Here is a 27825-nt window from a genome sequence, read left to right as displayed (position 1 = left end):
TTTTTACTTGGACCGTGAATTACCTGATTTATTTTAATTTTAGTTGTAATTGTGGTGAGGCGTATGAAGTTTTTAAACAATATTAAATTAGTAAGCGAGAAGTTTAAAAAAAATATGTATTTAAAACAATAAATAAATAAAATACTGTCCATTTTTCTAAAATACTGTTTAATATTCTTTACAGACCTGAGTATACTTTATTTCTTGTAAAAAAAAGTTGGCAACCCTAGTATAGATACACAGTCCACAACATGGAAGCTTCAGCAGGTCCATCATTGCGGTAATTGTTCCTCTACTCATTATTACAAATTCACAACTACCTGGCTACAAATACTTTACAATTTAGTGCCACGGTTTTCTCGATTATAAATTTTCTGCTTAGCTTTTTATGACGAACGACTTTGTTATTTATTAGGTAGAAACCCAAAGAAATAGCCTAAAAACTTTAAAACATAACAAATTGTTTATATTTGCAAGAGTGACATCTCAAGTCAATTTCCTAATATGCAAATATTAGAGTTGATCAGGTATCAACTGTAAAGTAGATCCTGTAGATGAAGCCACAAACTGAGACTTGAACAAAGCATGCAAGATTTTATCAACGATACGTCACTCGAACGGTTGGCTCTGTTGGAAAAGCGCTCGCATGGAACGCGAAAGGTTGCAGTCCCGCATTGTTCATAAAATTTGGTTTTCAAACTTTATTTGTGTAATAATTAATCCCAGAAGTGAGGGTTATCACTTTAAAAACATAACAAATTGTTTAAATCTAAGTTGCTATTTTGTTCGAGAACTCCAGTTTTGATGTTTAGGTCTGTTTACCTATGTGCCGCTATGTTCTGCTGCCCTTATGTGCCTTTGCGGAGGTGACACCACCGCTTATTTTGCCGCCGCAGTGCAGGCTTTCCCTCCATGCCGCCTCAATCAACGTCATTCATAGGGCTTTTGCTACCGTGAACATGCTGAATGGTATTTCACGGACGATGACAATATTCCCTGGATCGTGGAAGACTCCTGTTGTGGGATGCGACTTGTGTGGACACGCTAGCGCCCATTTCAAAATAAGATTTTGAAAACACATTTAAAGCGGAAACTGCCGACAATCTAAGGTTGCGGAAATATTCTATGGATTAAAACTCCATTATTATTAACCAAAAAATATATTGTTGAAATCTTAACTAGCATTTATTTACATTCTAAAAACAATAGAAATATATTCAGACTCAAAAATTAACAAATTATTATATTTTTTTTTAATTTAACGTAATAAAATATCATTAGACATTTTAACCAGCTTAAGAAAATTTCAAATTACAATAACAAACCTTTTGATTATTTGGCAATACATTTAAAAGACTCAAACTACAGAAACATTCTTATGTATTACCTTACAACTTATATTATTTTATATTATAGAAGTAAATGATGGAATAAGCCGAATTAATGCTGCAATACCATCATAGTCCATGTTTTTAACAACATCATCAGTAACTAGATATAAATTTAATATATTTAAGTGATATACTTCACTTTTTGGGATATTCCCCATGGCTTTACCACTTAGCCAATTGTCCGAATGACCCACTATCCATAAATCGTGATATGTTTTTCTCAACTCTAGAGCAGGTTATCAATTGTAATGTAGATTCTGTGGCGACACAACTCGAGATTTGAGCAATCATACCGAGGATAATGCGTTATTTAGACGTTTCCTCAGTTATCAAAGCACTGGGACGTATCTTGAGAGGTTAGTCTGTTAGATTTGGTTTGGAAATTAAATTTGAATATGAATTGATTTTTAACACAAAAAGTAATAAGGATTGTAACCCTGCGACTTAAAGATAAAGAATGTCAGATCTGCTTGTTATTTATCTGGCACACACACCCTTCAAACTTAGAAACTGAAGCAGAGATTGGCGGTATTGTGGTAGTAGGTACAGTCCCGGTTTTACACTGCACATAAGTATAGCTATTTTTACTGCTGTTATAGTATCTATACATATTATTCACAAAGATGACGTTGAACATATTATTCCTCAGCAACCATAATAGATAATAGATCGTTGAGTTTGGGTTTCTAGGTGATCGGGATCAAAAGTAAAAATGGTCTAACATTTTACCCATTGAGTTTTATCATTGAAAATGAGGTTTGTTCCTTAGAACGTGCCAACAGAAGACACGCAAAGGACGAGCGGGTCGTCGCAAGTAATATTAATAAGATGTAGTCTACTTAGTAATTGTTAGGGCGGGTACCCACGATATACATTTTATTAATTCCAAGCCGATATTTCGATCCAACTGCATGAATCGCGGTCACGGCGGTGTGGAGGTGGCGAGGAACTCTTGACACATTGACACTCAAAGTACATAAATCTGTTCGGCCTTTGATTCCCTAATTCACGACTCACGCTACTGACGACGACCAACCTTTCGGGCCTTTTTGTTCCATTGTACTGCAGAGTACAAATGCAACAAAAAGTTTAGTTCCGTCGTGACCACGATTCATGCAATTGGATCGAAATATCGGCTTCAAATTAATATATATCGTGATTACCTGTCATAATAATTACAAAAGTCGCGATGAAAAAAGTTTAAAAACATATGCAGTCTACTTCTGATTTAACTTCATCTCCAACAAGCTCAATCTAGTGTCAGTCGTTTCAACCAGCTTATTTATTTTCTTTGTCAAATCTGTCAACTGATTCTTTACCTCCACTATGCAGAGTTCTTGTATCGCATTTATTGTATTCGACATTGGCTGATTCCTATTCGATTCAGATACGGTACGTTTTCTTCTTTCAACGTGTTGGTTTTCGAAAGAGAACCGGTCGTACAAATAGCTCTTACGTTTAACAATCTGCCGCTCGACGTCCTCTTCGTCTTTGGACTTTCTAATACGGAATTCGTACTTATTATTCCGTCGGATACTTTTCTTGGTGTCTTTTCGACTGGATACTAATTTGTACACCGCCGCGATAAGATCTCTTGGTATCTGAAACATTTTATTAACTTTAGGATTCTGCAGTGTTATCATATGAGCAGAACTAACAATAGACAAATCTAATATAGTATTTATACTTTTTAAATTGAAGCTTCAAGGCATGAGACTCTTTAGAGGAAACATTAACTAAGACCTATTTAAAATTTTAAGAGTTCTAAAATAATAATATACCGTCGTGCTAACGTGGGCGAGACAATCATGAGTGCGATTAGTACAACTGCAGCTCCGACCAAAAATGATCAGTTAAATACTCAAAGATCAGGGTTTCGATCTCGGCATATCCTGACTGAATAGGGAGGAAATATTCTGTGTCGGGTTTTTTATTTTTAGTTAGATTTTTATTGTTAGATTGTATACGAGGCCTTCGTTTTCAGTCGGATTTGAGGATTTTAAAGTACTCTAGCACTGAATTATTTTAACTATTGGTTACAATGCCATTTATTCGTTCAAATCGCCCGTATTTTTATAAGTAAACCAATATCACATATTTTTAAGTAGCTTACCCTATTTTCCCTGGGGTCATTTGGTCGAATATTCAGTGTCCGCATATGAGAGGCTGTCAACAAGGCTCCCCAACGTAGAACCGACAACAACTGTTTTGGTGCACAAGTAAGCAGTGAGCTGAATAACATGCTCTCAAGATGTCCAACAAGTTGCGTCTGCCGCACTAGTCGGTCCAAACACGCACTTTCTTGAAGGGCCTGAAATAATAATGTAAATGGGAACAAAAATATGTTGTAGCCATATGTTCCGCATGGGGCTAATTTATAGAAAATTTGTTTAAAACTTCCAAATTTTATGGAGTTTCTGAACTGAAATGTGCTGTACTCGTTTCACATCACTACTTTTATACCCGCTAATATTATGAAAACGGTCTCACACGCTGGAAAGAAATGTGAATCATTCGTATAAATGGTGCAGTTAGCATCGCCATACTATCGGCGAGAACTCTGACCTTGGAGCCATGTACTATCCCTCCTAGTATAGCAGCTGCTGCTGCCTAGATGGCTACACACTTACATTGGAAGTGGCATACACTGCTATTCAGTAATCTTCAAAGCGGGTATCATAAGGCTTCTTAACTCATTTTCAAATGGGCACGTTAATAGAACGGCGAGATCGTCTACATACCTACTTCAGGTTTTCGATGAGCTAATGATTACCTGCTATTCCTGGTTCCATAAAAATCCCAAATCTTTTTATAGCGATATCATCCAAGTGAAATGTGTTTTTTTATACTTAATATGTCCATACGTCTTAATTTTAACACAGGTGGTTAAATGTTTATTAGTACTAGTAGAGGTCACAGACTACATTACCGAAGAACCCCTGACAATTTTAGTGTAATTTTGTGGATAAATATCATGTATACATACCTGAATATCACTCACCGCTAACCCCACTAATAGGTTAGTTAATATGACGGTGACGAGGAGGACAAATATTAAAAACATGCCCTGCGCTGTGAAAGGATATTGTATCTTGGAGCCAGCACAATCGCTGTAGAATATATCTTCGTATTCCAATTCGCCGGACATCATCATGACAGTCTTAATTAGCGCTGCTGGTAGGTGAAACGGAGGGTAGTTGCTAAATAGTACGCTGAACGCCAATCCAAACGCTATTAGTAGACAGCTATACGCCATGAGAAATGTTGCGAAGTTAACTGTGACTGAAAATGTGAAATTTATAAAGTGTTAATAAATTTGTACATGCTTAGTGATAACGATGTAAGTGTCACTAAAATTTATATGTTATACATTCCTTGAGTAGGTTCGTTTGATGCAATTATTTAAATAAAATACTATTTATAGAATTAAAACGCGTGTAATTGTAGCTGTATTTTTTGGTTTATACACCTAGTGTGTTTGCGTGAAGTTGTATTTTTATTAGTATTTATTTTATTTAACAATCCCCCTGAAAGTTGAGCCTGCAACGTCACGAAACGTCGGGTAAAATAAATAATAATACAAATGTATCTTTTATGCAAAAACAATACAAAATACATTAAAATTACACATGTTTTAATTTCATTTTATTATGTGCAACGGTACTATGCATCTAACCTGCTATTCCCAAATTTGATTGACACCAAATAATTCAGTAACTATTTACACTGTCATATTCTAACAATGTGCACAGGTCCGGTCCATACGAGCTGCTAAAAGTTATAATACTACTAGCTGAACCAAGAAACGTTGTATTGCCGATATTAAAATCGCGATACAAAAGTAACTGTTGATCGTAGATGGGTGAAAATTTGAAGTTGTATGTATTTTTTAATGCTGACTCATAATCAAACAAATTAAAAAAAAAATGTCAAAAACATTAAAAAAAAAAATAAAAAAATCGTCCGTCGTATGGACCATTCTCAGACCTACCCAATATGCACTCACCATGACACGAGAATTTTATATACTAGAGATATTGTCAAACACAGTCAGTGCTTGCGGCGCAATAATGTCGTTTCACTACGTCAGGTGCGTGTAGGATGTAACTTTACACCAGTAAACGAGTTCATTTATTTTTCAAGTAAGCAATAACGAGTATTTGATATCCACAGTTATATGCATACACGTATATTTTTTTTATTAAAATCTAAAACGTTATAAGGACATACCTGTTGTGAACATTTGTACATACAGCCCGAAAGTTGGAAACCGCCCGACTATCATCATTAATTCTAACCAACAAAAGAATATTGTAATAGCTGCAATGTCGTGCTGCCAAGTCGACGTGTTCTTCCTGGCTTCACCATTATCAATAAACCAAGTTGGCACCTGCAATCCAATATAAAAACATATCATTTTCATTAAACTATTGCGGCCTTACAAATAAAATTGGCATAAATTTATACCTGAGCGTAAATTAAGAATGATATGCAAATTTTACGATTGTTATATTCGGACTTATGTTTCCCGCCTTTATTTGCATGGCTGCTTGACATTTGGAAAACTTCAGAAATGTCAATATATTGACAGTGTTGTCCGCGATACAGTGAACATGCATATACTTGGTTTATTGTTAGGTGTAACCTTATACCATGCTTATTTGTAAGGCCGTTTGAAATCATGTGCCTTCTTAAGCAATATAGCAAACTAATAACTAGTAAAGTAAAGTATGCATTTATTCATGACAACACAAAACATATACACATAGCAAAATTAACATTGAATAAAAAAAATACGGCGTCATGAAAAGGACACCCACTCAGTATTTTTTGGAAATGATTTCCAACACTGATTTTCAGTAGGTACCTACCAAGTCGAGCTGATGACAGTAGCTGTAGAAAACCCGGTTCCTTTTGTTATAGGTCTAAAAGTGATCATCCAAAAATAGTAGAAAATGAAAAGAAACTAAAAGATTGAATTGGAAAGCGAGTTTAAAAATATTTTAATTTTATTAAATAGGACATATTTTGATTTTTTATTTTATTTATTCATGCTGTTTATTTTTGATTTGAAGGAGAACAAACTTTACTACTACCACTTTATGATGCATGACTTTCTCGTAAAGAAAACAGCCCATACTTACAGTGCACAGAAATACGCCGATGATTATAAGTATTTGCAGCCAATTTTCCCATTGCCTAATGTATGCTGACCAATCTAAACATGCTTGAAATATCTCCTTGCACATGAAGCAGATGTTAAGTAGGAGAATGAAATATTGTATAGGTCGTAAGTAAGATGGTATGGTGCACGTGACATCCTCGCAGAGGAACATTTCTGAAAAAGTAACACTGAATTAACATATATGCAAGATTCATATGAAAATTATAATACCAGTAGAATACTTACGTAAGATGTATAGACTGTATAGAGATATAAATAATGCGTGATAAACAAAGCTGAGCACAAAGAACTTCCTGATCCTACGCCATTTTAGAAAGAGGAATGTTTCTGCAACAGGATGCTTTAGGACATCTTTGCGACCTACCTGAAACAGGATATTTGTATATTATAACATCACATCAAATATGAATGATTCAATAGTGCAATCCAATAGTTAACACGTCACCAGCACTTATCATGACATATGTACTTATTTATTTTTTGATTTTCTTATGCTCATGTAATCTACCGCGTTTGTATACATCATTATTATTATATTATAGACTAACCCGACTACCTGACTATAAACTGAACACAATATGGTTACATGTGTGTGTAACGGTGTGTGTTGTGTGTGTATGTGTATGATTATTGGAGTATATACATATTATGGATGTCTAATTAAGAAGGTAGTAGAAGTGACGTAGCTGCGTTATACATGTCGTATCACAGTTGACTCATAAACCACTAGAGAGTAAATAGTGATCTAATAGTAATCTGACGGTAGACGTGAAGCATCGCGTTAAGGCGACACTAAATGCCGGCGACCTTGAGCGATATGAGTTCACGGCTCCTAGGTAACAAAGCCAATATTTTCAAAATTCTTGCGTCGAAAATGTAACGTTTTAACAGGCGCAAACAGTTTAATTGCTTATAATCCTCATTATTGATTACTAATCTGAATAAATGTACCAACACAAAAAAGTAAAAGCTATAAGAACAACTTTTATGAAAGTAGTATACTAAACAAATGCATCATGCCGAGAAAAAACTTGTTTAACTGCAAAGAAAACTGGTACTTCATAATAGCTCTGAAGTATTAACTTTAACCAACAGCAAGCATTAGCGACCTACAAGTAAGATTTAAGGGTATGTGTAATAGGATAAAGTAGTGTTCATAGCTCCAAATGCTATATTTTCACCACAAAACTTGTCTAATGACACCTTGTTTTTGTGTTTACCCTTCGCCTTAATAAGATGTATATATATCTAACTACGGAGCTCTTCCATAACCTGCAACTATACCAATCAAAATATTTTATTTCGTCGGTCGTTCTTATTTTTACAAAACTCTGTTTATTTTAATTATTATAATATATGGCGTCCATTTTTCACTATTAGATAGTTAGTTTATTCGCATTGCCATCATTTTACACACATTGCTATAAAATTCCTTCAATATCCGAAGCGTTGCAAACATACTGAAACGTAATGTAACAAGTCTATCCATAGATATTGTTACAACTTAAAAACTTCTTTTTTTTTTCGCTCGGTCCGCATTTATTTAATATTGATCATCATCAGCCATCTCAGAATTTTTTCGAGGTTAATATTAACTCACAATAATGGAATGGGATTTTGATGAAAACATGATTACAGTGATTGACTTTCACAAAGTGGGTACTGAGCTATCGGAATTATTTAAGACACAGGTCACAGTCAAAAAGTGTTCTTATATCGTACTATCGATAGCATTAACCTATACATCCTCTGTCGAAGACCACAAAAGATCGGGGCGGCTGCGAGCTGTAGAACTAAAAAGACTTCAAAGGCTGTTAAAGCCTGAATTTGCCAATATCCTATAACAAAAATATTCCTACTCTAAACTACAAGATATCAGACAAAGAATTGTTAAGGTCTCTAGAACAAGTAAAACTAAATTAGTAGCCAGACTGATTAAATGCCTGCAATGGCAAAGGCTGTCATTCCGAATAGAATCCATTTTTATTTATTGCTGAGACATGAATTAATATATATATAACTTTTGTTAAGTGTACATAAAATAAATAAATTTTTTGAAGCACAACTCATGGCCGAACTATCTGGTATATTTATAGGCAGTGCCGGATCAAACAAGCGCGGGACCCGTAGCTAATATTTCAAAGAGCCCTTGATCAATATTGGTATTTGAAAATTGTCGGTTACTGAATGTCTGGCGTGGATTGTCTTTGTAGGAAAAGTGACACGTGACATTTCAAGTTTTTGTGACATCAACTAAATTTAGTATACTACATATTAATAAGTTTCACAAAAAAAATTCTGTCACACAGAGATGAGTGGGTTTAAATATGCGAGGCCTCCTTTTACGCGGGCTCCTAGCAATTTCTACTCTTGCTACGTGGTTGATCCGTCGTCGTGCAAACAATTAGCACTCATAATAACCTAAGTCCTATTACAACGCAGGTCCGCCGCTTGCGTATTAAATATCGATGGCATATCTTAGAACTAGTTTAAGCCCGTTATTGTCTTTAATTACCTCAATGAAAGCCAGTAACAGTTCAGCTTCACCTCTTGCTAGACTGGGGACAAGAGGTCGGAAGTCGATAGTGAGCTCACAGTCTACGTCACCCAGTTCATGCTCGCTGACGTGAACTGCATCATCCAACTTATACAGATATCGAGGAACAACATCAGGCACTCGACGTACTATAAATGATAACGCTGAAATACCCCCATTTGTACGTAATGTAACGTCACCACCATAATCTGAAATAATACATTGTGATACAAGGGAGGTAAATAGGTTGGCGCAAACCAGCCGCTATTGACAAGCCCGAGCGGAAGGCGAGGGTTTTAAATATGACGAGTTTGTATATCCTACACACCTGCTTATAACGTTTTTCAATATCGTTGTTGAAAATAGTGAATACCAAATTAAGTAAATAAACAACCATTTAAAAGAACTGAGAATTCAATGTTAAGACGTACGGACTTATTAAGTTTTCTTCGTACAAAATCTATCCGATTTTATTTTATTGAGGACACAAAACTTTTCTAATTGACTTAATAAATTGAAAACTAATCTGTAAAAGTAATGATGGAGCTTGTAAAAGAAAGTCACAACCGCATTAAAGAAACATTCTTATGGGAAAGATTAAATTTTCGAATCATAGGCCTCTGAGAGTACGCCATGCTTAACAACTGTATTGAAAAATATCTTAATTCAGTGTTATGAGAAATTTTTATTAAAATAATATGTTGAAACGACAAATTACACTTAAAGATGCTTTAATTAGATATTGCCAGCCTGTTCTTATAACGTCTTGAACGTAATCTTGTGGTCAAAGGTAACAGTTAAAAAAGATACCTTCATTAAAATAATATGGACACGATCTACGTACCATTTACTTACGTTAGAGGACCAGCTCTTAACTGGATGGAGTCCTACTTAAAAGACCGTAAGCAATGTGTGGAGATCAATTCTATCGACGAAAAGGCTACCATAATTGCCCAACAATCAAACTTTAAATTAAATAGATTTGGTGTTCCGCAAGGAAGCGTCCTTGGACCATTATTATTTTTAATTTATATTAATGACCTGCCTAGTGTGACAAAAAATGACTGTTATTTATTTGCCGATGATATATCAATAATTATGACATGTAATAATAAAAATGAGATTGATATTTATGAAAGTGAAATTAATAATGAAATTAATACAGTGGTAAATTGGCTAGAGGATAATAATCTTCAAGTTAATATTAAAAAAACCTCATTTATGCAATTTAGTTTAAGTAACCGCTCTAATAACTATAGCCTTAAGATAAATTACACAAATACCCAAATAGAAGAAGCTTTGCATGTTAAATTTTTAGGAGTACTTCTAGATAAAAATCTAAAATGGAAAGAGCATGTAGACATGGTATGCCAAAAAATTGATAGATATGTTTATGTGTTGTATAGATTGCGTAAAACGGCTTTACAAAGTACAGTCCTGGCAGCTTATCATGGTTATGTCGCATCAGTACTTCGATATGGACTAATCTTGTGGGGAAACTCTAGCGAGGCTAATAGGGCTTTCATAGCCCAAAAGAGATGCTTAAGAGCTATGACAGAAGCTTTTTACTTAGATTCGTGTGAACCACTGTTTAAAGAATTACGTATTCTTCCATTTCCCTGTATGTATATATACGAAATATGTATCTTTGTCAAACAACATGACCATTTATTTACAAAAGCAAGAGATATTTATCCGAGAAATACAAGAAACGGTGACAGACTGGTGATTGCACACAAATTTCATAATGCATCCTACGGAAAATGTAGCTATGTCATGTGTATAAAAATATTTAATAAACTCCCTCCAAGCTTACGCGTATTAGGATCTTTTTACATGGCTTATAGATAAATGTTTTTATTCCATAAATGAAATGTTGACACATTAGGTTAAATTAAATTGACTTTTAAATATATATTAATTCTAGTCTTTAAATAATGACATTTAAAAATAATAATTATAATTTAAATTAACCTAAGTGCTTAAAATATAGAGTTTGTTAATCAATTATAATAATAACTAGAATTTTGTTAATAATAATTTTGCATGCCAGAAATGGCCGATAACATTGATACATTAAAACTACTTACACCCATTGTTACATGTTTTCTAGCAAAATAAAGAATTTATTTATTTATTTATTTATATTTAATTAATTAAGTATTTCTTAATGATTTGCTGAAGTGAAAATGCATTGCATCCCAAGCTTTTGATTTCAAAATCTAGAGCACTTCCAAACGTCTTGACGCGGTATTTTGTCTAAGCGATAATATCAACCCGACTTTACTACCAACATTAGTTAGTATTTCATTTCATGTAGAGAAAAAATATCATTGCCATTGAAATAATTTATATGAATTCGTAAATTTGAAACATCATATAGTTTGATATTCAACGTTATTTTATTTCTTCGTTTCACACAATTTTGAATCACTTGGTTCAACCTCTGTGGATAGTGACAATAAGTCACTTCTTACAAACTGCTTTTTAATATACAAGAGCCGACCCGGCAAACGATGTTTTGCCATATAAATTATGTACTGACTCCGCACCCGCTCATTGTATGAATTGGCATATGTAATGAAATGTCATTGACTGAATTATTTGTATTTCGATTATACAGTTTTTTCTTAGTTAAAAATGTCCTCACCATTTCTCCATATAAGTAATCACAAATACTTAGATCAAATACTAACTTCTTCGAAACACGCTGCATCTTATGTTACAAGTATTTTTCCTATCGGTTCAGAAGGTTTCGCAGCATAACCGAAGAAAAAAAACGGCTATCCATTTATTATTACAGAATTAGTAGCATCAATCAACTTGATAAATCTATAGTTTTATTTACCCAGTAGCAGCAAAACGCAGGCAGAGAATTCATTAAGAGCTGCTATATGCAGCGGGGTGTATCCAAAATGATCTGGACCATTTGGGTCAGCTCCGGCTGACAACAGCAATCTGGCGACGTCACAGGCGCGAGCTCCCCGAACTATTGCACCATGTAAAGGTGTGCGGCCATCCATGTCTTGTGCTGTTACGTTTGCTTTCCTATCAACGAGAAGCTCCACTACTTCCACTGATTGGGCCAACGCCGCTGTAATTATAATTTTTTTACTTATCTCAGATCATTTATACGAATAGATACACTGTGACAGCTGTGAAAATGTAGACAACTTCGTGACGTTGACAGTTGTCCTCTATCCATGGGTTACCCTTCGAGTATAGAACGCTAATAAAATACTAACTGAGAAGCCATTTGTTATTAAAAATATGAGTTACCAAGATGCAGCGCAGTTTGTCCTCGAGAGTTAGGCCCGTCAATAGCTGCACCATGATCTAAAAGTAACCGTGCGCATTCTGCGTGGCCATCAACTGCTGCTAAATGTAGGGCTGTAGCTCTTCCTGCACCCATTGAAGCCCTGACATCAGCTCCACCATCCAGCAAGAGCTTCACACAAGATGCCGATCCTAATGATGCTGCTACGTGTAATGGAGTTTCTGTAAAAACCTAAAACAACAAGGATATCTTACCGGACGGCCAAACAAACACTACAGCTTAATATTTCATAGGACTTACCTGTGGTGTATCTGGACAAGCCCCGGCTTCTAGCAATTCACTTACGATTTCCGGGGCGTCACTTAATACTGCATAATGTAATGGAGAATGTTCGGTCAGGCCTGCATTAACATCAGCTCCATGATGCAAAAGTAACTAAAACATAAAATATTTGAATTGTTATTTGAGAAGGAAAAAAATTTGATACAATTTTCAAATTGCTCCCGTATATCATAGGACATTTAAGTACACAGGGCAATTGTTTATGCAAAAAAAAATCATGCGGCCCGCTCTTTGTCATATATTATAATATAGGATATATTTATTTTTTAACCTCATGCCATAGGTGTTGCACATCGTGCAAAAATAAGTTTTTAATATAAAAAATGTCGATGTCTCTTGTACCTTCACACAATTTAGGGATTTGGTACTAGCAGCGCAATGCAACGGAGTAGCTTTTCTTTCTATTGTAGAATCCCACATATTCGGGTTCGCTCCAGACTCCAGCAGCATTCTCACACACTCGTCGTTACCCACGAGACAACTTAAATGTAGACAAGACCTAGAAAAAATATTAATATATCTTACTCTTATATAATCCAAAATAGTTTCGGTAATTTATAATGACAGTGAATTATTTTTCCGCTCAGGAAATGTGTTCCACTTTTGCATTTCTTTATGGTTTCCAGATTTCGATTAGGTATTCTCGGAGGAGAGTTTTGTTTGACAACACGTTTAATACATTACTATTGATTAGTGGTGATTCATTTAAGCTATATATACAGCTAGATATAGCTTTCAAAACGGGTTTGATTTTCTGAGTTTGAATAATATTCTTACAAAGAAAGCGATGAAATGCGTCATAGCCATAATTCAAGTAGAAGTCAATATAAACTTAAATATGAAAGATTATTAATGGCTTCTTTCCGGATTTTATGGCAATCATCAATTTGAAATTTAGATTGACATATTGATATGCAGATCAATATGTCAATATTAATTTGAAATTACATAGGCATAAAAAAACGAAATTAGTTTAGGAAACGCTTGTCTACCACATTCATACAAATAACAAGCTAGCAAATAAAAATACGGCATCCAATAGATGGATTGAAAAAGTGATTACCATAATCGTTTATCGAAATGCCAAAAGCAGGAAGCGGTTAAAATTTCAGTTTCCGATCGCCAATTTGGATTGTATTTGAATATAAATATCGGCTGTTAACTATAATTAAAGCCAAGACTAAGAAAGAAGTCAATGAAGATATTTGAAATTGTTATAGGACTTCAATACCGTCTACCGTTTTATTGTGAGACTTGGTAGTTATTGGTATCATTACAAATTATCCCGTAGCATTTCTCGAATATAAATCGATTGATGACAGCCACATAGGATATACCTACCACCTACTACACCCCGATAATGTGTGAATAATATTGATATGTCAATGTAGGCGTTAGCGAGTGGCTTAATATTTAAAATACTGAGGAGCTAATGTCAAGGCGTGGCTGACTGGTTACGACGTTTCCACAAGTGTACAAAAGGGTACTACAAAATATCTGTAACAAATGTAACAAGTAAAATAACCCTTGGAGCTGAGCTGCTGGGCTGTTACATGTCTGTCTCAGATTGATAAATGTAATTACAGTTAGATAATTCAAATGGATAAGAAAGCCTAAGCTTTTAATTAATTTTAATAATAACTATGAGTTATTTTATCTAAATTTAAATTAAATGGTCAAATTGTGAAAAAAGGCATTTAGTGAGTATTGCATAATATATGTAGGTAGGTGAACATTATTTTTAGTTATTTGGTAGAGTTCTCGTGTAAGGGCATCGTCATGCGCGCTTAACGCCACTTTGTGGCGGCGATGTGGTCGTGGGTCGTTCCCTTCTCTAAAATATGGTCCAGGCGTTGGCTGATCCATGCGTCATGCTCCTGAACGGGCGCTACTTGATGTGTCTGGATGATCCTCTCACCGGGAAGTCTGCTTCATGTTTTCTTTATTTTTTTATTAATGTTTTTAAATTTTTTTTTAATGTTCGATTAATGCTTTTATTTTATTTACGGTATGTGTAGATTGAATCATCTACTGTATTGTACTGTAAGTTTGTACTCAATAACTCTTGTGTTTTACTTATTAATTTAACTTACTCGTGTAAGGCATTTAGTAATTGACAAGTATTTTGTTGAATATTTACTAAGTATTCTTACTTACTAAATATGCGTTAAATCTGCCCATAAATTTACCGAACCGTCTCTGTGCTTAAATTTACCTTCCAGCGTCATCTACGAAGCTAGCCTTGGCTCCCAACTTTAACAGTTTATGGAGTACGGAGCTCTTCCCCATCCAACAGGCCCAAAGTGCCGCTGTCCGTATTCCAACATCGTCTGCTTGCGATGCTAATATAATGGCCTCTTCACAGTGCCCGCTCTCTAGTAACGAAGATATCTCTTCAGCATACGGCAATTTTTTCAGTGAAGTTATTATTTGTTCTGTAAATATTCCATTGGTTTAAATAGCGTTAGATATATAGATTTCAGTGATAACTTCTCGATGGAAATGGAATTTCATTACTACAAGGATATCTTGAATAAGGATATCACTTCAGACTATACACGAGTGATATTTATCGACCAGTATTATTCAGGATATCGGAAAATCATATCTCTGTGGATAAAAACTTCACTATCGGATGACTAAAGGATACCTACCCAATTCCCAGATGTCTCTGGATGGCTTCACCCGTATCCTGTCTCCGAGATCTGCTGCATGTGCCGATTCATCGCTTGATATGTCCACAACTTCCCCCTCGTCTGAGTCTTCGGCCACCTCGCTGATGTCATCCCTCCACCTTCTACTTCTCTCGTGGAACCCCTTAAATTGATATGATTAATAAATACAAATATTATTAATCCCTTAATTTTAATAATAGGGGTACCGCAAAAGTCTATTCTTGGATAATTCCTCATTCCTAACTACATAAATGATCTTCCTAACCTTAAAGAAAATAAAAAACACAAGATCATATTGTTTGCGGATGATACTTCACTCAAATTCAAAGTAGAAAGATACCAAGTTATGTATGACGAAATAAACGATGTTATATCTAAAATCAAAATTAGTAGTTTTTAGTAATTACCTAGAAGTTTTACTTCAACAAATGATAACTTCGGCATATGTTTGAATGAAACAATAGGCGAATGTGGACTCCTCTCTATTCTCGCTTAGTCGACTCCAGACCACTTTATCCAAACGAGCATAACATAGCCATCACGGCTCAGTTTAATTCAAAAGCCACTTAAAGAAGTTTTTAATTTAAAGAACAACTCTGACCAATAAATTGCAAGATATATTAAACCCAATATTATTTTAACACAGCTTGTGAAACGCACGGCGTTTTAGAAAGCCGACACATAAATAAACATTTTAAATGAAACAAATCGACATTAGAAGTTTCGTTTGATTGCAACGCTTTTTTAAAATGATGAATGAGGCGTCGGGCGTAAAATGATTTAAATGGAACAATTTAAGTTCATTTATATGGGTCAAATAATGTATCGTATATCCACAATTTGTCAAGTAGTTGTCCTTCTTTGTGAAAGTCGAAAATGCTTGTAATGTGGTCATTATTTTGACAACCTTCCTCAGGTCATGTCAAGCTTTCCGCGCTACTCGAATAGGCGCCAGCAAATACAACTTTGTATTGAATTTTATTACTATGGTTGGCTAGAAGCCTAATTAATTTCTTTGAAAGTTTACTCAAGTTTTGTTGTAGTCATAGTGGGGTGCAAAAATATTTTAATCATATTTAGGTTCAGTTCTGAATACAAGTTTAATTTTAATAAATAAACACACACTTTCACACAAAGTTCCTATCTTGTCCTAATATAGGCATCATAAAGCATGGTTTGTACTATGGGTGCCAGACAACGAAAAATTAATTACAACTAAAATTCAATGGGAAATATGCAGAAAGTCAGTCTTTATCTAGCCAAGAAGGAGGAAATAGAAATTGCAATACATGAACTATCAGACATGGGCATCAGCCCAGATGCCATTTGCCTTACTGAGACTTTTGTTATAAAACACGACGAAAATAATATTAAAATCCACAACTACGATGTTGCTGCCATTTATTCTAGAAATAATATTGAAAGAGGAGGTTCATGTATACTGTTAAAAAAGGGAATACCGTTCAAGCAAATAAATATTTCAGATAAATACTTAGAAAATAATATTTTTGGGATCTGCGCTGTTGAGGTTACTTGCTGTGACTTAATCATAATTTTTATATACAATAGTAATAAGAAATTTGCATTTAATTTTTTATATAAATTGGAGTGTTTACTGCATGATCTTATTAATAGTAGCAAAAGGAAAAAAATAGGATAACAGGCGATGTTAACATAAATACGCTAGTGGAAACACCTGAGTCAAAATACCTTCAAAGTGTTTTGGATACCTATAATTTAACTTTACATATAAATCATGTATAGATCTTATAATAAGTAATGTAAAAGACTTAATAGAAAGTGTTGAACATTTACACCTGTCAGACCATAATACTACACAACTTGTGCGTTTTCCTGTAAAAAGAAAACCAGAAATTCTGAGGCAGTGGTATGTTATAAAAAAAGATTTTTTCCTTATAAAATCAAAACAAGTTTGTGTCATATTTGCAAAGTTTAAGTTTTTCTGATATTTTAACTGAAAAAGATACAAACAAAGCCTTCAATAGTTTTAATGAACTTTTTTGTCTTCTGTACAACCAATGCTTCCTTAAGATTCGTATTAGAGTATCCAATAAATTGTCAGGGCGTAAGTGGATAACTTAGGATGGATGGCTTAGAAATAGTAGTAAAGTCAAGCAAATGCTCCGTTTCGAATATTACAGGCATAGAAGCAAAAAATTTATTGATGTTTCAGTCTTGAAAACCTCAAATGTTGAGACTTCTGATCCATCTATCATGGTAACCGAATTTTATAACTATTTTTGTAATTTACCAATCAAACCTAAATCCATAAGTTTCCCAGCTGATGCTGCTAGGGTTGTTGACTTAGTGCCTAACTCTTTCTTTATTATGCCATTCAGTGAGCTAGAAATTGCAGAAGTAGTAAAGTCACTAAAGAATACCAATGCTTGTGTGCTAGATGAAATTTGTACAAAGATATTAAAGAAGTCTGGAATTGCGATCCTAAGTGTGTTGACTTATCTGGTCAATTTGCCCTTCGTAACAGGTAGGTACTTACCCGGATGTGTTGAAAGAGTCGCGCACAATACCACTTTTTAAAAATGGAAATAAATCAGATATATCTAATTACCGTCCAATAACTCTTATCTCTTATCTTTGCTAAGATTTTCGAGAAATATATGTACTTAAGACTAATAAATTACTGTCTAAAATTTAATATTATTTACCAAATTAATATGGATTTCAAAAGGGTACATCCATTTCCCTTGCCTTTTTTAACCTATTGAAGTCAGTTTCTGAGAATCTTGATTGCAAAAAACAGGCAAGTGTTCTATATCTTGACATATCCAAAGCTTTCGATTTCGTAAGTTACGATATTTTATTAGGAAAAATGGAAAGGTATGGCATAAGAGGCCCTGCTTTATCTTGGTTTAAATCATATTTAATTGGACGCAGGCAATGTACGCAAATAAACATGGTAAACGTAAAGCAAGAAGTAATAACTCATCAGTCATCCTATTCCAACTGTAAAAGTGGAGTTCCTCAGGGAACTGTTTAAGGTCCTTTGTTGTATATTATTTATATTAATGACTTTGATAAAATAACTCAACACCGTTGTTTTATGTTTGCTGATGATATATCAATTCTCATGTCCTCTTATATTGATAATTTTAATGAATATGAATCGAACATTAACTGTACTTTGAAAATTATTATTAATTGGCTTGATAATAATGAATTAGTTGTGAATTTTTTGAAAACGAAATATAAATATGCAATTTTCTGACAAACTGATCTTATTATTAATTATAGTGTAATAAATATTGAAAAAGTTGACAGTACTATATTTTTAGGTGTTATTTTAGATGTTAGATTAGTATGCTCTAAAATTTATGTATGTCCTTAGAAGACTCGGGAGAATTGCTTCTGATAAGTTATCGTTAATGGCGTACCATATATATGTCGCTTCAGTACTCAGATACGGTCTTCTCATCTGGGGAAATGGCACAGGAGTACATCAAGCATTTGTTGCTCAAAAAAATGTATTCGTTGTATATGTGGAGTTGGTCCGACCTATCCATGTAAAGACTTATTTAAAAAGTTAAATATTTTGACATTGCCCAATATGTATATATACATATTACATTTGAAGCGTGTAAATTTGTAAAACAAAATAATCATTTATTTAAAAGGGCAATTGAATTGAATCCTCATTCCACCAGATATCCGGATAGACTGGTTTATGGCCACTGTCCCAGAACAACATTATACCTAAATAGTAGTCTACGCAATGTGTATAAAATAATTTAAACATTTACCTCTAGAAATAAGAAATTTACCACAGAAACGATTTACTGGACTCCTATTTAAATGGTTAATTGACAAAAAAAAATATAGTGTTAAGGATTTTTTTTTAATTGTAAGTAAACTTTTTGCATGCTTATTTAAATTAGCCGAATAGAAGACAGTACAATTAATTTAAGATCTATAATGAATACTGTATTCGACGCAATAAATAAATTTCATTTCATTTCAGAAATCAAAAAACCAAAGACACTACTGATTTTGTACAAAAAGAACTAACTCAAATTGTTTTAGGTTACCGAAAATATCTACTTACAATCAGTTTTACAAAATACTGAAAACGTTCTATTCCTCTCATAATACTTTCACGTAGATTTTAATTCAAGAATTTTTAAGATTGTGAACCAAAATAGTAAAAATATTAACCCACTTGGCGCGTCGCTTCTATGTTCTCTGTCTTTGAATATCAACTCAACAATTCTGTTTTTAACTTAGCAACTGATAAATTCACTCCACATTGAGTAATGTGTATTGTTGTCAATAAGTTTTTTACTTATGTATTTTTTGTTTAAAGATAGGATTATATAAATAATCAAAAAAATATTAAAATGAGAGACTGATATTAAGAAAATTTTTGAATTCACTTTAAATTAATAAAAAGTAATTTATGATTTTTTTAACTTACACAGCATTTTAATGTAAAAACATACATTTCCAAACAACGATTAGATATTTGGCGTACTATATATAAATATACACAGCATTCCACTCTATTCTGATAAAGCATCTTACCTATTGCCTAATTAAATTACCCGACTACGTAATCATTCATTAGGATTTTATGGCCTTTAAATGTTTACTACACCCTAAACTATTAAAATAACCTCACTATGAATAACTTTAAACATAGGTATTATTTACAGTTCATTTGTTTTACTTTGCATAATTGGAAATATTCTTAGCTATTGTTGTTCACTTTAATTTATTTCACTGCATGTGCAAGGCATCAAGATTGTAAATTGAAATATGCGTATGATATATTGACCTGCTTCTTCTTGCACGTTTTTTGCACGCGTTTCATGTCTTGCGCATATCGTCCAGGATTCACTCCGGCCGCGCTTAACTGAAAACTAAAGCTGGTACGACACGAGTCACGACAGAAAACAATATCGTTTTTATTAAGAGGTATCTCTATCGTCTGTTTCTGACGCCACTTCCCACGCTACAATTTAAAAACGTCACTCTGATAAATGGTCTTTATTAAAAGTTATATTTTTACTTGTTTGTACACGTTTCAAAGATCAATAGTAGGAATTGAATGCAGCGTCTGTCATGGGAAATGATTATTGAGGATAAAAACTTACGTAAATATTATGTTTTAGGTTTATTTTTGTTTGTATATATAGAGGGTTTCAGGTGATGACTCGCTATTGTCTAGTGACGAATGCGGCGTTATCACCAAAGAGGATCTCTATCTTCACGGATGAAGATTGTGAATAATAGTGTCGTTTGTAATTAAAGGTTCATACTTACGATGTTTGTTAGATGGTCACTATAGGAAAAGACAAGTTTTTGAACTTTAGGCGTGCAGAGCCATTTTTGTGGGTGTTGAAAGAAACTGAGTCGTCATGCTGGGCTAACGCTCATTTTTATTAATACTAGACGAGCATTAAGTTATTAAGATTATATATAAAGTCATTAATGTGGAGCGGAAGAAGAGGAGGCCTGCTAGTCTGCGTCCCGTAATCCCAGCGACGTATATCTACGTCTCTCGCTTTCACCACACCACCAAGGCCTCGGACATTGTTCAGTACTTGGTGGAGAAGACAAGATTCCGGTTGGGGGTCGAAAAGTTGGTGACGCGTCACGCAGTAGACTTCAACTCTTTTGTTGTTCGCGTCCCGACAGAACATATGTCGACCTTCCTGGACGTGAAGCTGTGGCCGAAGAGGGTCGTGTTCCGCTAGTATCGCGGACGTCGCCGACCGCCGGAAGCTACCGAACCCGCGCCTCACATCACCGCGAAAATGTGACGTAGATTTAAGTTATATATAATATGTATGTTAGACTATAAGGTATTTTTTTATGGGCCTTGTAGCCTGAAATAAAGGAATTATTATTATTATTATAAGTGAAGAAATATATTATTTGTATAAAGAGTGGGGATGATGCGTGTCACATTATATACTGACGTAATGCTCATGACTGACGCCTTCGAACGTATACTTCATTCGTACCAGGTGAACAAAAATATTAAAGTGCTGATAGAAATGCGTTTGATAATCGCGGTAGATATCACGTGTCAAGCATACGACATCGATACGTCAGTTCCAAAGAGTCAATTCAGAAAGGGGTTCAAAAGGGGGGAACTAAATTCAAAAAACAACTCGAGTTTTTTACTGCATAAAACGAAAATATCCTAGACTTATAAAGAAATATTGGAAGTGACACCTAAATTGTATTCCCTTAACAACTTGTTTCTCTGTGGTAATGGTGGGTTATCGTTTATATTTACAATTTCTCATACTTATCTCAAACTTACTGAATTTCAGACTTGTTACTTATTTTTTAACCGAATTTAAACAAGAGGAGGTTCTCAATTCATCGGTATGTTTTTTTATGTTTGTTAACTCAGAGCTTTCGACTGGGTGAACTGATTTTGATAGTTATTTTTTTATTTGAGAGCTGGTGCTTCCCGTGTGGTCCCATTGTAATTTGGTCCAGATCTGACAGTGGCAACCATGAGAACACCATAAAAGTCTTAAATTTGCTAGAAGTATGTGCGCGACAAATTTACGAATAACTCATGTTCGCGCGAACCGATCTCGATAATTCTTTTTATACTGGAAAGGATATACTTCAAAGGTGGTTTGGTGAGAACTTGGCTAGGTTCATCCATGAATCCATGACAAAGTAACGGAACTCTTCAATTCTTAGAAGCAAATTAACGAAACTAGGCCGAATCTTTTATATGCTGTCCGGATATTTAAGTCGCGTACCGTAACGTCGATATGGTTAAATAATTATCGTAGTCAAAAATGGTGATTAATGGGACTCCTTAACGACTTTCAGAAAGGATGTAATCTGTGGCAGAATTTATGTCTGAATAATAGAGAAATAATAGAATTGCAATGCGCTTACGTTCATTGCTGCATTGAAAAAATTAGTAGATCTACACAAATTTAGACAAATTATTAATTAGTGTAGTTTTGATTCACTAAAAATAAAAATAAATGCGCAATTATTTTTATACTTTTTAGTGCATATTATATCTATTGTTTTGGAATAGTGTCTTTGAAGTCGGTTGTTTTTTTGTTATTTTTTTTTATTTATTACAAGGAAACATAACATACATCACAAGAACTGATCAATGTAGGATGAGATACAAAATATAAACATAAATGCGTCCTCACACATGCTAGCAAAAAGAAAAATAAAAGTGGTACACAGTCATCACACGCAAACATTCAAATAAATAACTAATTTGATTATTCACTATGGTACAAAAGTACAAAGAAATTAAAATAAGTTATGGGCACCTATAAGAACTATTTAAGTTTTATTTGTAAATCGTGTCTGAACGGAGGAATATGTCGATATGCGCGGAAATATGTCGATGTCAAGAAACAATTATTGTTATACGATTTACACATCTGTACGATGCATATGCTTTTACAACAAGATCCCAGAAAATGTTCAAAACAAAAGTATTACGTTATTCAAAAGAATTGTTAAAAAACGTTTGTGTGGTAAAGGTTACTATAACATTAATGACTTAAATTGTACAATATTACTTTGTAAACATATTTTTTGATGAAAAAAAAGCCCGCTGAGTTTCTTGCGCCCATTCTTCTTCTGTGGCAGTTTTTGACCTTCAGTGAGTGATGTCACATCCTATTCTGAATATAAATATTTTAATTTGGACGTGTAATGGCGCGCGAAACCCTATGTTTGTTCTTCGGGACGATAGTCCAAAAGAAATGCATGAGCAGAGATACTGAGGAGGTCAGAAGAAGTCAGCTCACCAGTAGATATCTTCTTTAACGTTACACAGTCTGTTATAGTGCGGCGCTGATATAGCTGAAAAATGTTATATTTAAGCAATAAATCATTGTAGTGGGCTCGGTTTCCTTTTACACGATAATTAATTTCGTGGATCGAGCATTATGTTCCTTAAATTGCAAAATAGCTTGAATGCAAGTGTCATGAAGCCCAGCATGCGAAGAAAGTTATTTAATCAATATCATACACTTTGGAACTGATGTATCGGCTATGAGGACTAATTATTTTAGATTTTTAGATTTAATTTATATTACATTTTTGCCTATCGTTAATTAGTTTCAATCCCTTCCCCCGTTACACGATTTTAAAACATGCCTTATTTATTGTCTGAGTAAAATATTTCTATTAATAGACTCTATATATATTCTTGTTTGTAATAGGAAATATGGTTCATATCTGAAAATGTAGGTAAATTGCTTCGCGGCCGAACAGCTACCGTGATATTATACACAAAAGCTGCGATTCTTAGCAAATAATTTAACACTTCGGCTAAAAATTTCATCATCAGACACCTTTTTTAATATTTTCGATTAAGTCTTTGCTATTCATTTCCATTATTTTCTTCTTTTAATCATATTAAAGAAGATACATAAAAGCCTCCTATTAAAAAATTATAGAAGTAAACTGTAAGATTTTTTGTAAAAAGTTATTAAAATATTTGTAAAGATTATCATTCCACTTTGAAACTTTAAAACTAATTTCTCCTGTCTTCATTTAAAGTGGCACTAACCCGTTTCAGAGTAAACCAACGGCTCATTCCATTCGGCTTTTCACGTACCTATTGTGATTTTACTTGAGAGTGTAACAATAACTACTTCTCAATATTCACCTTGAATATTTAATCATGAACTGCAATAATAAGAATGCTTATATCAAACCCAGTAGGTATACTCAATATTATATACCTTTCTAAAGATATTTAATTATCTAGATATATTTGTCATGGTCTAATTAATCATAGAGAAATTGGCAAAAAAGTAATGAACATAATTTTTTTATTTTCACTCGCATTTTATTTCTCAAAATGATACCTTTTGCATTCTTCTTGGTGTCAAAGCACTGGCCACCTCTTCGGATACAAATGGTGTTCTGAAAAGGAAGAAACCTTGTAAGAAACTCTCCCAGTACACATTATTTACGTTGCTTGAAAAAGCAAAGCTTTTCGTCTCATTGTGCCAGATTGCTATTTGCAATTACAATTTAAAAGACCAACTACAGGTCATCGCTAGTTGAAATAAGTTAGATGTAGACATATAACTAAAATTTATAAAAAATTGTTACGAAAAATTAGGAACTTAAGTACTAAAAATAAGTAAAGTGCAAAATTAATATTTATATTGAGACGAAAATGCTTTTGTGTTTTGGTCATGTAGCGAGACGATTGACTGCACAATTGTAAAGTAAATAAGGTGGTAATATCATAGAAATTTCTTAAGATAAGGAGGGAGGTCACAGAAAAAAATTTTCGTTTTGCACAATGCAGTAACATTTTATCAAGCAGAATGACCGAGTTGAGCAAAGCTCTACAGAAGCTTCAGTCATCAAAGAGAGAGCATAGCTATCAAGGAATAACTGAGCCATGTTTTAGTAGAAGAGTTCCGCACAGGTGTTTCAAGATATGATTCCTGAAATGGTGAATATAAGCGTGTTAACAAAACCATGACCAACTGTTGAGCATAGTTGATACATCCAAGCGTGGTTGGAAACGAACGTTTCTGACTTCAGAGCTGAATACTGGTCGTCATCTAGTCTCGGTCTTAATCTGCTGTAGTGTGACGTAAGGTTAGTTTTAGAGAATATATAATATAATTTGTAGTCTGGCCTCAAGTGTCGAAAAGATTGTGTCAAGGCCAGTGGAGATCTATCAGAAAAGGTCGACTAAGGCGTATATTCCAGGATCAGACAGAAGACAGTCAGAAGACTACCAAAAAAAGAGCTTGTATCAATGGGGTAATGATAGTAGGAGATACCAGGGATAGTATATGGAGAGCAGACTAGTTATGTTTTCTAAATGCAAATAAACGATAGTACGGGTCATTTGGCGCCTTTTTGTGCCGTAAAGCAGTAATGTGTAAGCATTATTGTGTTCGGTCTGAAGGGCCCCGTAGCTAGTGAATTTACTGGGCAAATGAGACTTAACATCAGATGTCTCAAGGTGACGAACGCAATTGTAGTGCCACTCAGAATTTTAGGGTTTTTCAAGAATCCTGACCGGCACTGCATTGTAATAGGCAGGCCGTATCAATTACCATTAGCTGAACGTCCTACTCGTCTACGCGATGCCGCTCAAACTTTTTATTTTATTCGAGAATCCTAAACGGTTGTGTTGGAATACACTAGGCGTATCACTTACCATCCACCTTACATCACCAATCGTCCGTACGCTCTTTAAACACCAGAAGAATCACATGACCATTGTCGTTGTTTTAGGAAGGTGTAAGCGCTTCTTTGAAGGTACCTGTATTGAAGATTGCATTGTACAGGCACCACACGTCCAGGTGACGATGATGGTGGATTCGGCGGCAGGCTATAATCAAACTATGAAATATTTACCTTAGTTTCAGCTACGGTTTTGCACAACATAACAAACACACTTTATTTCACCTGCACAAATACACCTGTCTTTAACCCGCGTCCATCAGAAAAACACAGCGCACATCTCACCGGAATAAGTTGATATTTGTTTAACCTCATTGGCAAGAGCGACCCAATTTAAACAATCTGGCGTTGGTGGGAATCCTGAGCAGTTTTTAAATAATTATTGAAAATAATGCGACGTTTAATAATTCGGTTTACTGAACGTGCTTCATAACCATACGACGAATTTAAACTAAGCGCAATTGAATCATATCCTTCTCACGCTCTTTACAAATAAACTTTGGGCTATTTACATATTTTGTTGGCTAATTTATGCCTAATAACACTACACACGTGGGCAAAATTAGGAGAACATTAGAATTGGCTTGTTGTGATAAATGTAGTGCTGTATATAAATTTAAGCTTCATATTAAGGAAATTTTTAATGAAGAAAGCGTATTATAAAGTTCATGAATGTATAGATGATAAAAATGTATGGATAATATGAAAACTGTAAAGGGAGGATAAAACTTGGTGAGTTTCTTTCCGATTCTACTCAGAACAAGGCCTACTGATAGTCTCTTGTACTGATGGCATCGAAATTTACTTTCATTGGTGTACAAATTGTAACTAAATGAATAAAGAAATTTCAATTTCAAGTAGGTACGATAAAAGTGGGTAGGTTGCCCAATACTGGTAGCGACATATTATCCGCTGTGTGGCGATGTAATGCATTGTTGCGACATAATTAACAAGAAAACTAGTAAAGCTAGCGAAGTATATTACTAATATTATGTGTTACAAGGACTAAGGATGATGCATAATATTGTTTCGTATTTGAAATTATGGTCAATAACGTAATAGTTCAAGTGTTTATGCACACACAAGTGCTGACCCGGACAATGTTTTTGCCAAATAAATTACCTATCCCTTATTATATTGTAATGAAATGTCACCGACTGAATTATTTCTATTGCGAATATATAAATCAAATCAAAATCACTTTATCCATGTAGGTCAAGGAAATGACACTTATGTCAAAAGTCAAATAATACGAATGTCGAAAGGTATTTTTTTGTTTTTGGTGGTGAATTAATAAAAAACTACCACTACTTCGGTAAAGGTTGAACTTTAATGAGAAGAAGTGGCAAGAAACTCATTGCCACTATTGTAAATCAACATTTACTCTTTCAACGTTTTACAAATAATTTCAATTACAATATATTATGTAAAGTGATGAACAAAAATACTCAATGCTTTACACGAGTTAAATTTAGGTCCCGGAAAAATAATCACCATAAATTTTATACTACAACCTCCGAAACACGCTGCAGCTTATGGTATAAGTATTATTCAGATCGGTTCAGTAGTTTTCACAGTATAACATAAGAAAAAAACTACTCTCCATTTATTAGTAAAGATTATGCTGTTCCATGTCTATTGAACAAGGTTAAAAATAAAATAAAATTTGTAACCTTAAATAAATTTGTAATTTTTGAACGATGCGGGACTCGAACCCGCGAACTCTCGGGTCAGTCCGAGCGCTCTTTCCAACTCGTAAATCATAGTATGTCTTCTTCAACTCATAGGTTTTAGCTGTTTTACTTTAATTTTTGTTTTTACGTTTTTTTACCTTTTTTGCTTACACTGCAATTAGTTTATCAGCAACTTCTGTCAACCTATTTTATTGAAAAGTTATTAACCCAATGACGGTCTATACACATATAAGGACATATCATCGCAGTCTGATACCGAAACGGCAAAAGTGTGCTTAAAGACAATGTAAGCACACTTTTCTTTGTAGTCGTGTCTAAACTGTCACTGTCCGAATCAAATCTGAACTGAATAAATGTTTAACATTGCTGCTTATTGAAGAAGAATATTTTAAAGAACTGAAGTAAATGCGGTAATGTATACCTACATATAACAGTCGAAGCTTAGTATGGTTTAGTATATAGGTTCTCAACGTGGACGATAACGCCCCCTTGTGGGCGTTTGAGACTTTCGGGGGAGCA

General features: G+C 34.2%; 2 protein-coding genes across 3 annotated transcripts in view; one reads left to right on the top strand and one right to left on the bottom strand.

The window, feature by feature from the left end:
- LOC126972416 (ubiquinone biosynthesis monooxygenase COQ6, mitochondrial) overlaps positions 1-27825 on the top strand; it is a 62449-nt gene that overhangs the window by 4580 nt on the left and 30044 nt on the right. The window lies entirely within an intron of this gene.
- On the bottom strand, positions 1145-26055 carry LOC126972415 (transient receptor potential channel pyrexia). 2 transcript variants are annotated; one of them, XM_050819133.1, is made up of 15 exons: positions 25787-26055; positions 24265-24322; positions 15386-15548; positions 14947-15166; positions 13074-13230; positions 12690-12824; positions 12392-12620; positions 11961-12206; positions 9092-9321; positions 6802-6940; positions 6536-6729; positions 5622-5781; positions 4378-4673; positions 3505-3702; positions 1145-2992 (listed from the first exon to the last, which is right to left on the bottom strand). In XM_050819133.1, the coding sequence occupies exons 2-15, from the start codon at positions 24271-24273 to the stop codon at positions 2609-2611; spliced, it is 2760 nt and encodes a 919-aa protein (XP_050675090.1). In that variant the 5' UTR covers positions 24274-24322; positions 25787-26055; the 3' UTR covers positions 1145-2608. The 2 variants fall into 2 exon arrangements, with proteins under 2 accessions (XP_050675090.1, XP_050675089.1); XM_050819132.1 differs by lacking the exons at positions 24265-24322; positions 25787-26055 and adding an exon at positions 20217-20355.

This window comes from Leptidea sinapis, chromosome 26, assembly GCF_905404315.1.
Source record: "Leptidea sinapis chromosome 26, ilLepSina1.1, whole genome shotgun sequence".
In the NCBI taxonomy this organism is placed as follows: Eukaryota; Metazoa; Arthropoda; class Insecta; order Lepidoptera; family Pieridae; genus Leptidea; species Leptidea sinapis.
The sequence above is the reverse complement of the archived record's forward strand: the minus strand, read 5'-3'. Positions and strand labels throughout refer to the sequence as shown.

Bases quoted from the DNA above. Each gene is read 5' to 3' on its own strand.
- LOC126972415 (XM_050819132.1), bottom strand. From the start codon at position 20,252: ATGAAACGCGTGCAAAAAACGTGCAAGAAGAAGCAG. The intron at 12,207-12,391 runs GTAACTCATATT...TTATAATTACAG, and splicing joins ACAAACTGCGCTGCATCTTG to CGGCGTTGGCCCAATCAGTG. The intron at 2,993-3,504 runs GTAAGCTACTTA...AAAATGTTTCAG, and splicing joins ATGACCCCAGGGAAAATAGG to ATACCAAGAGATCTTATCGC.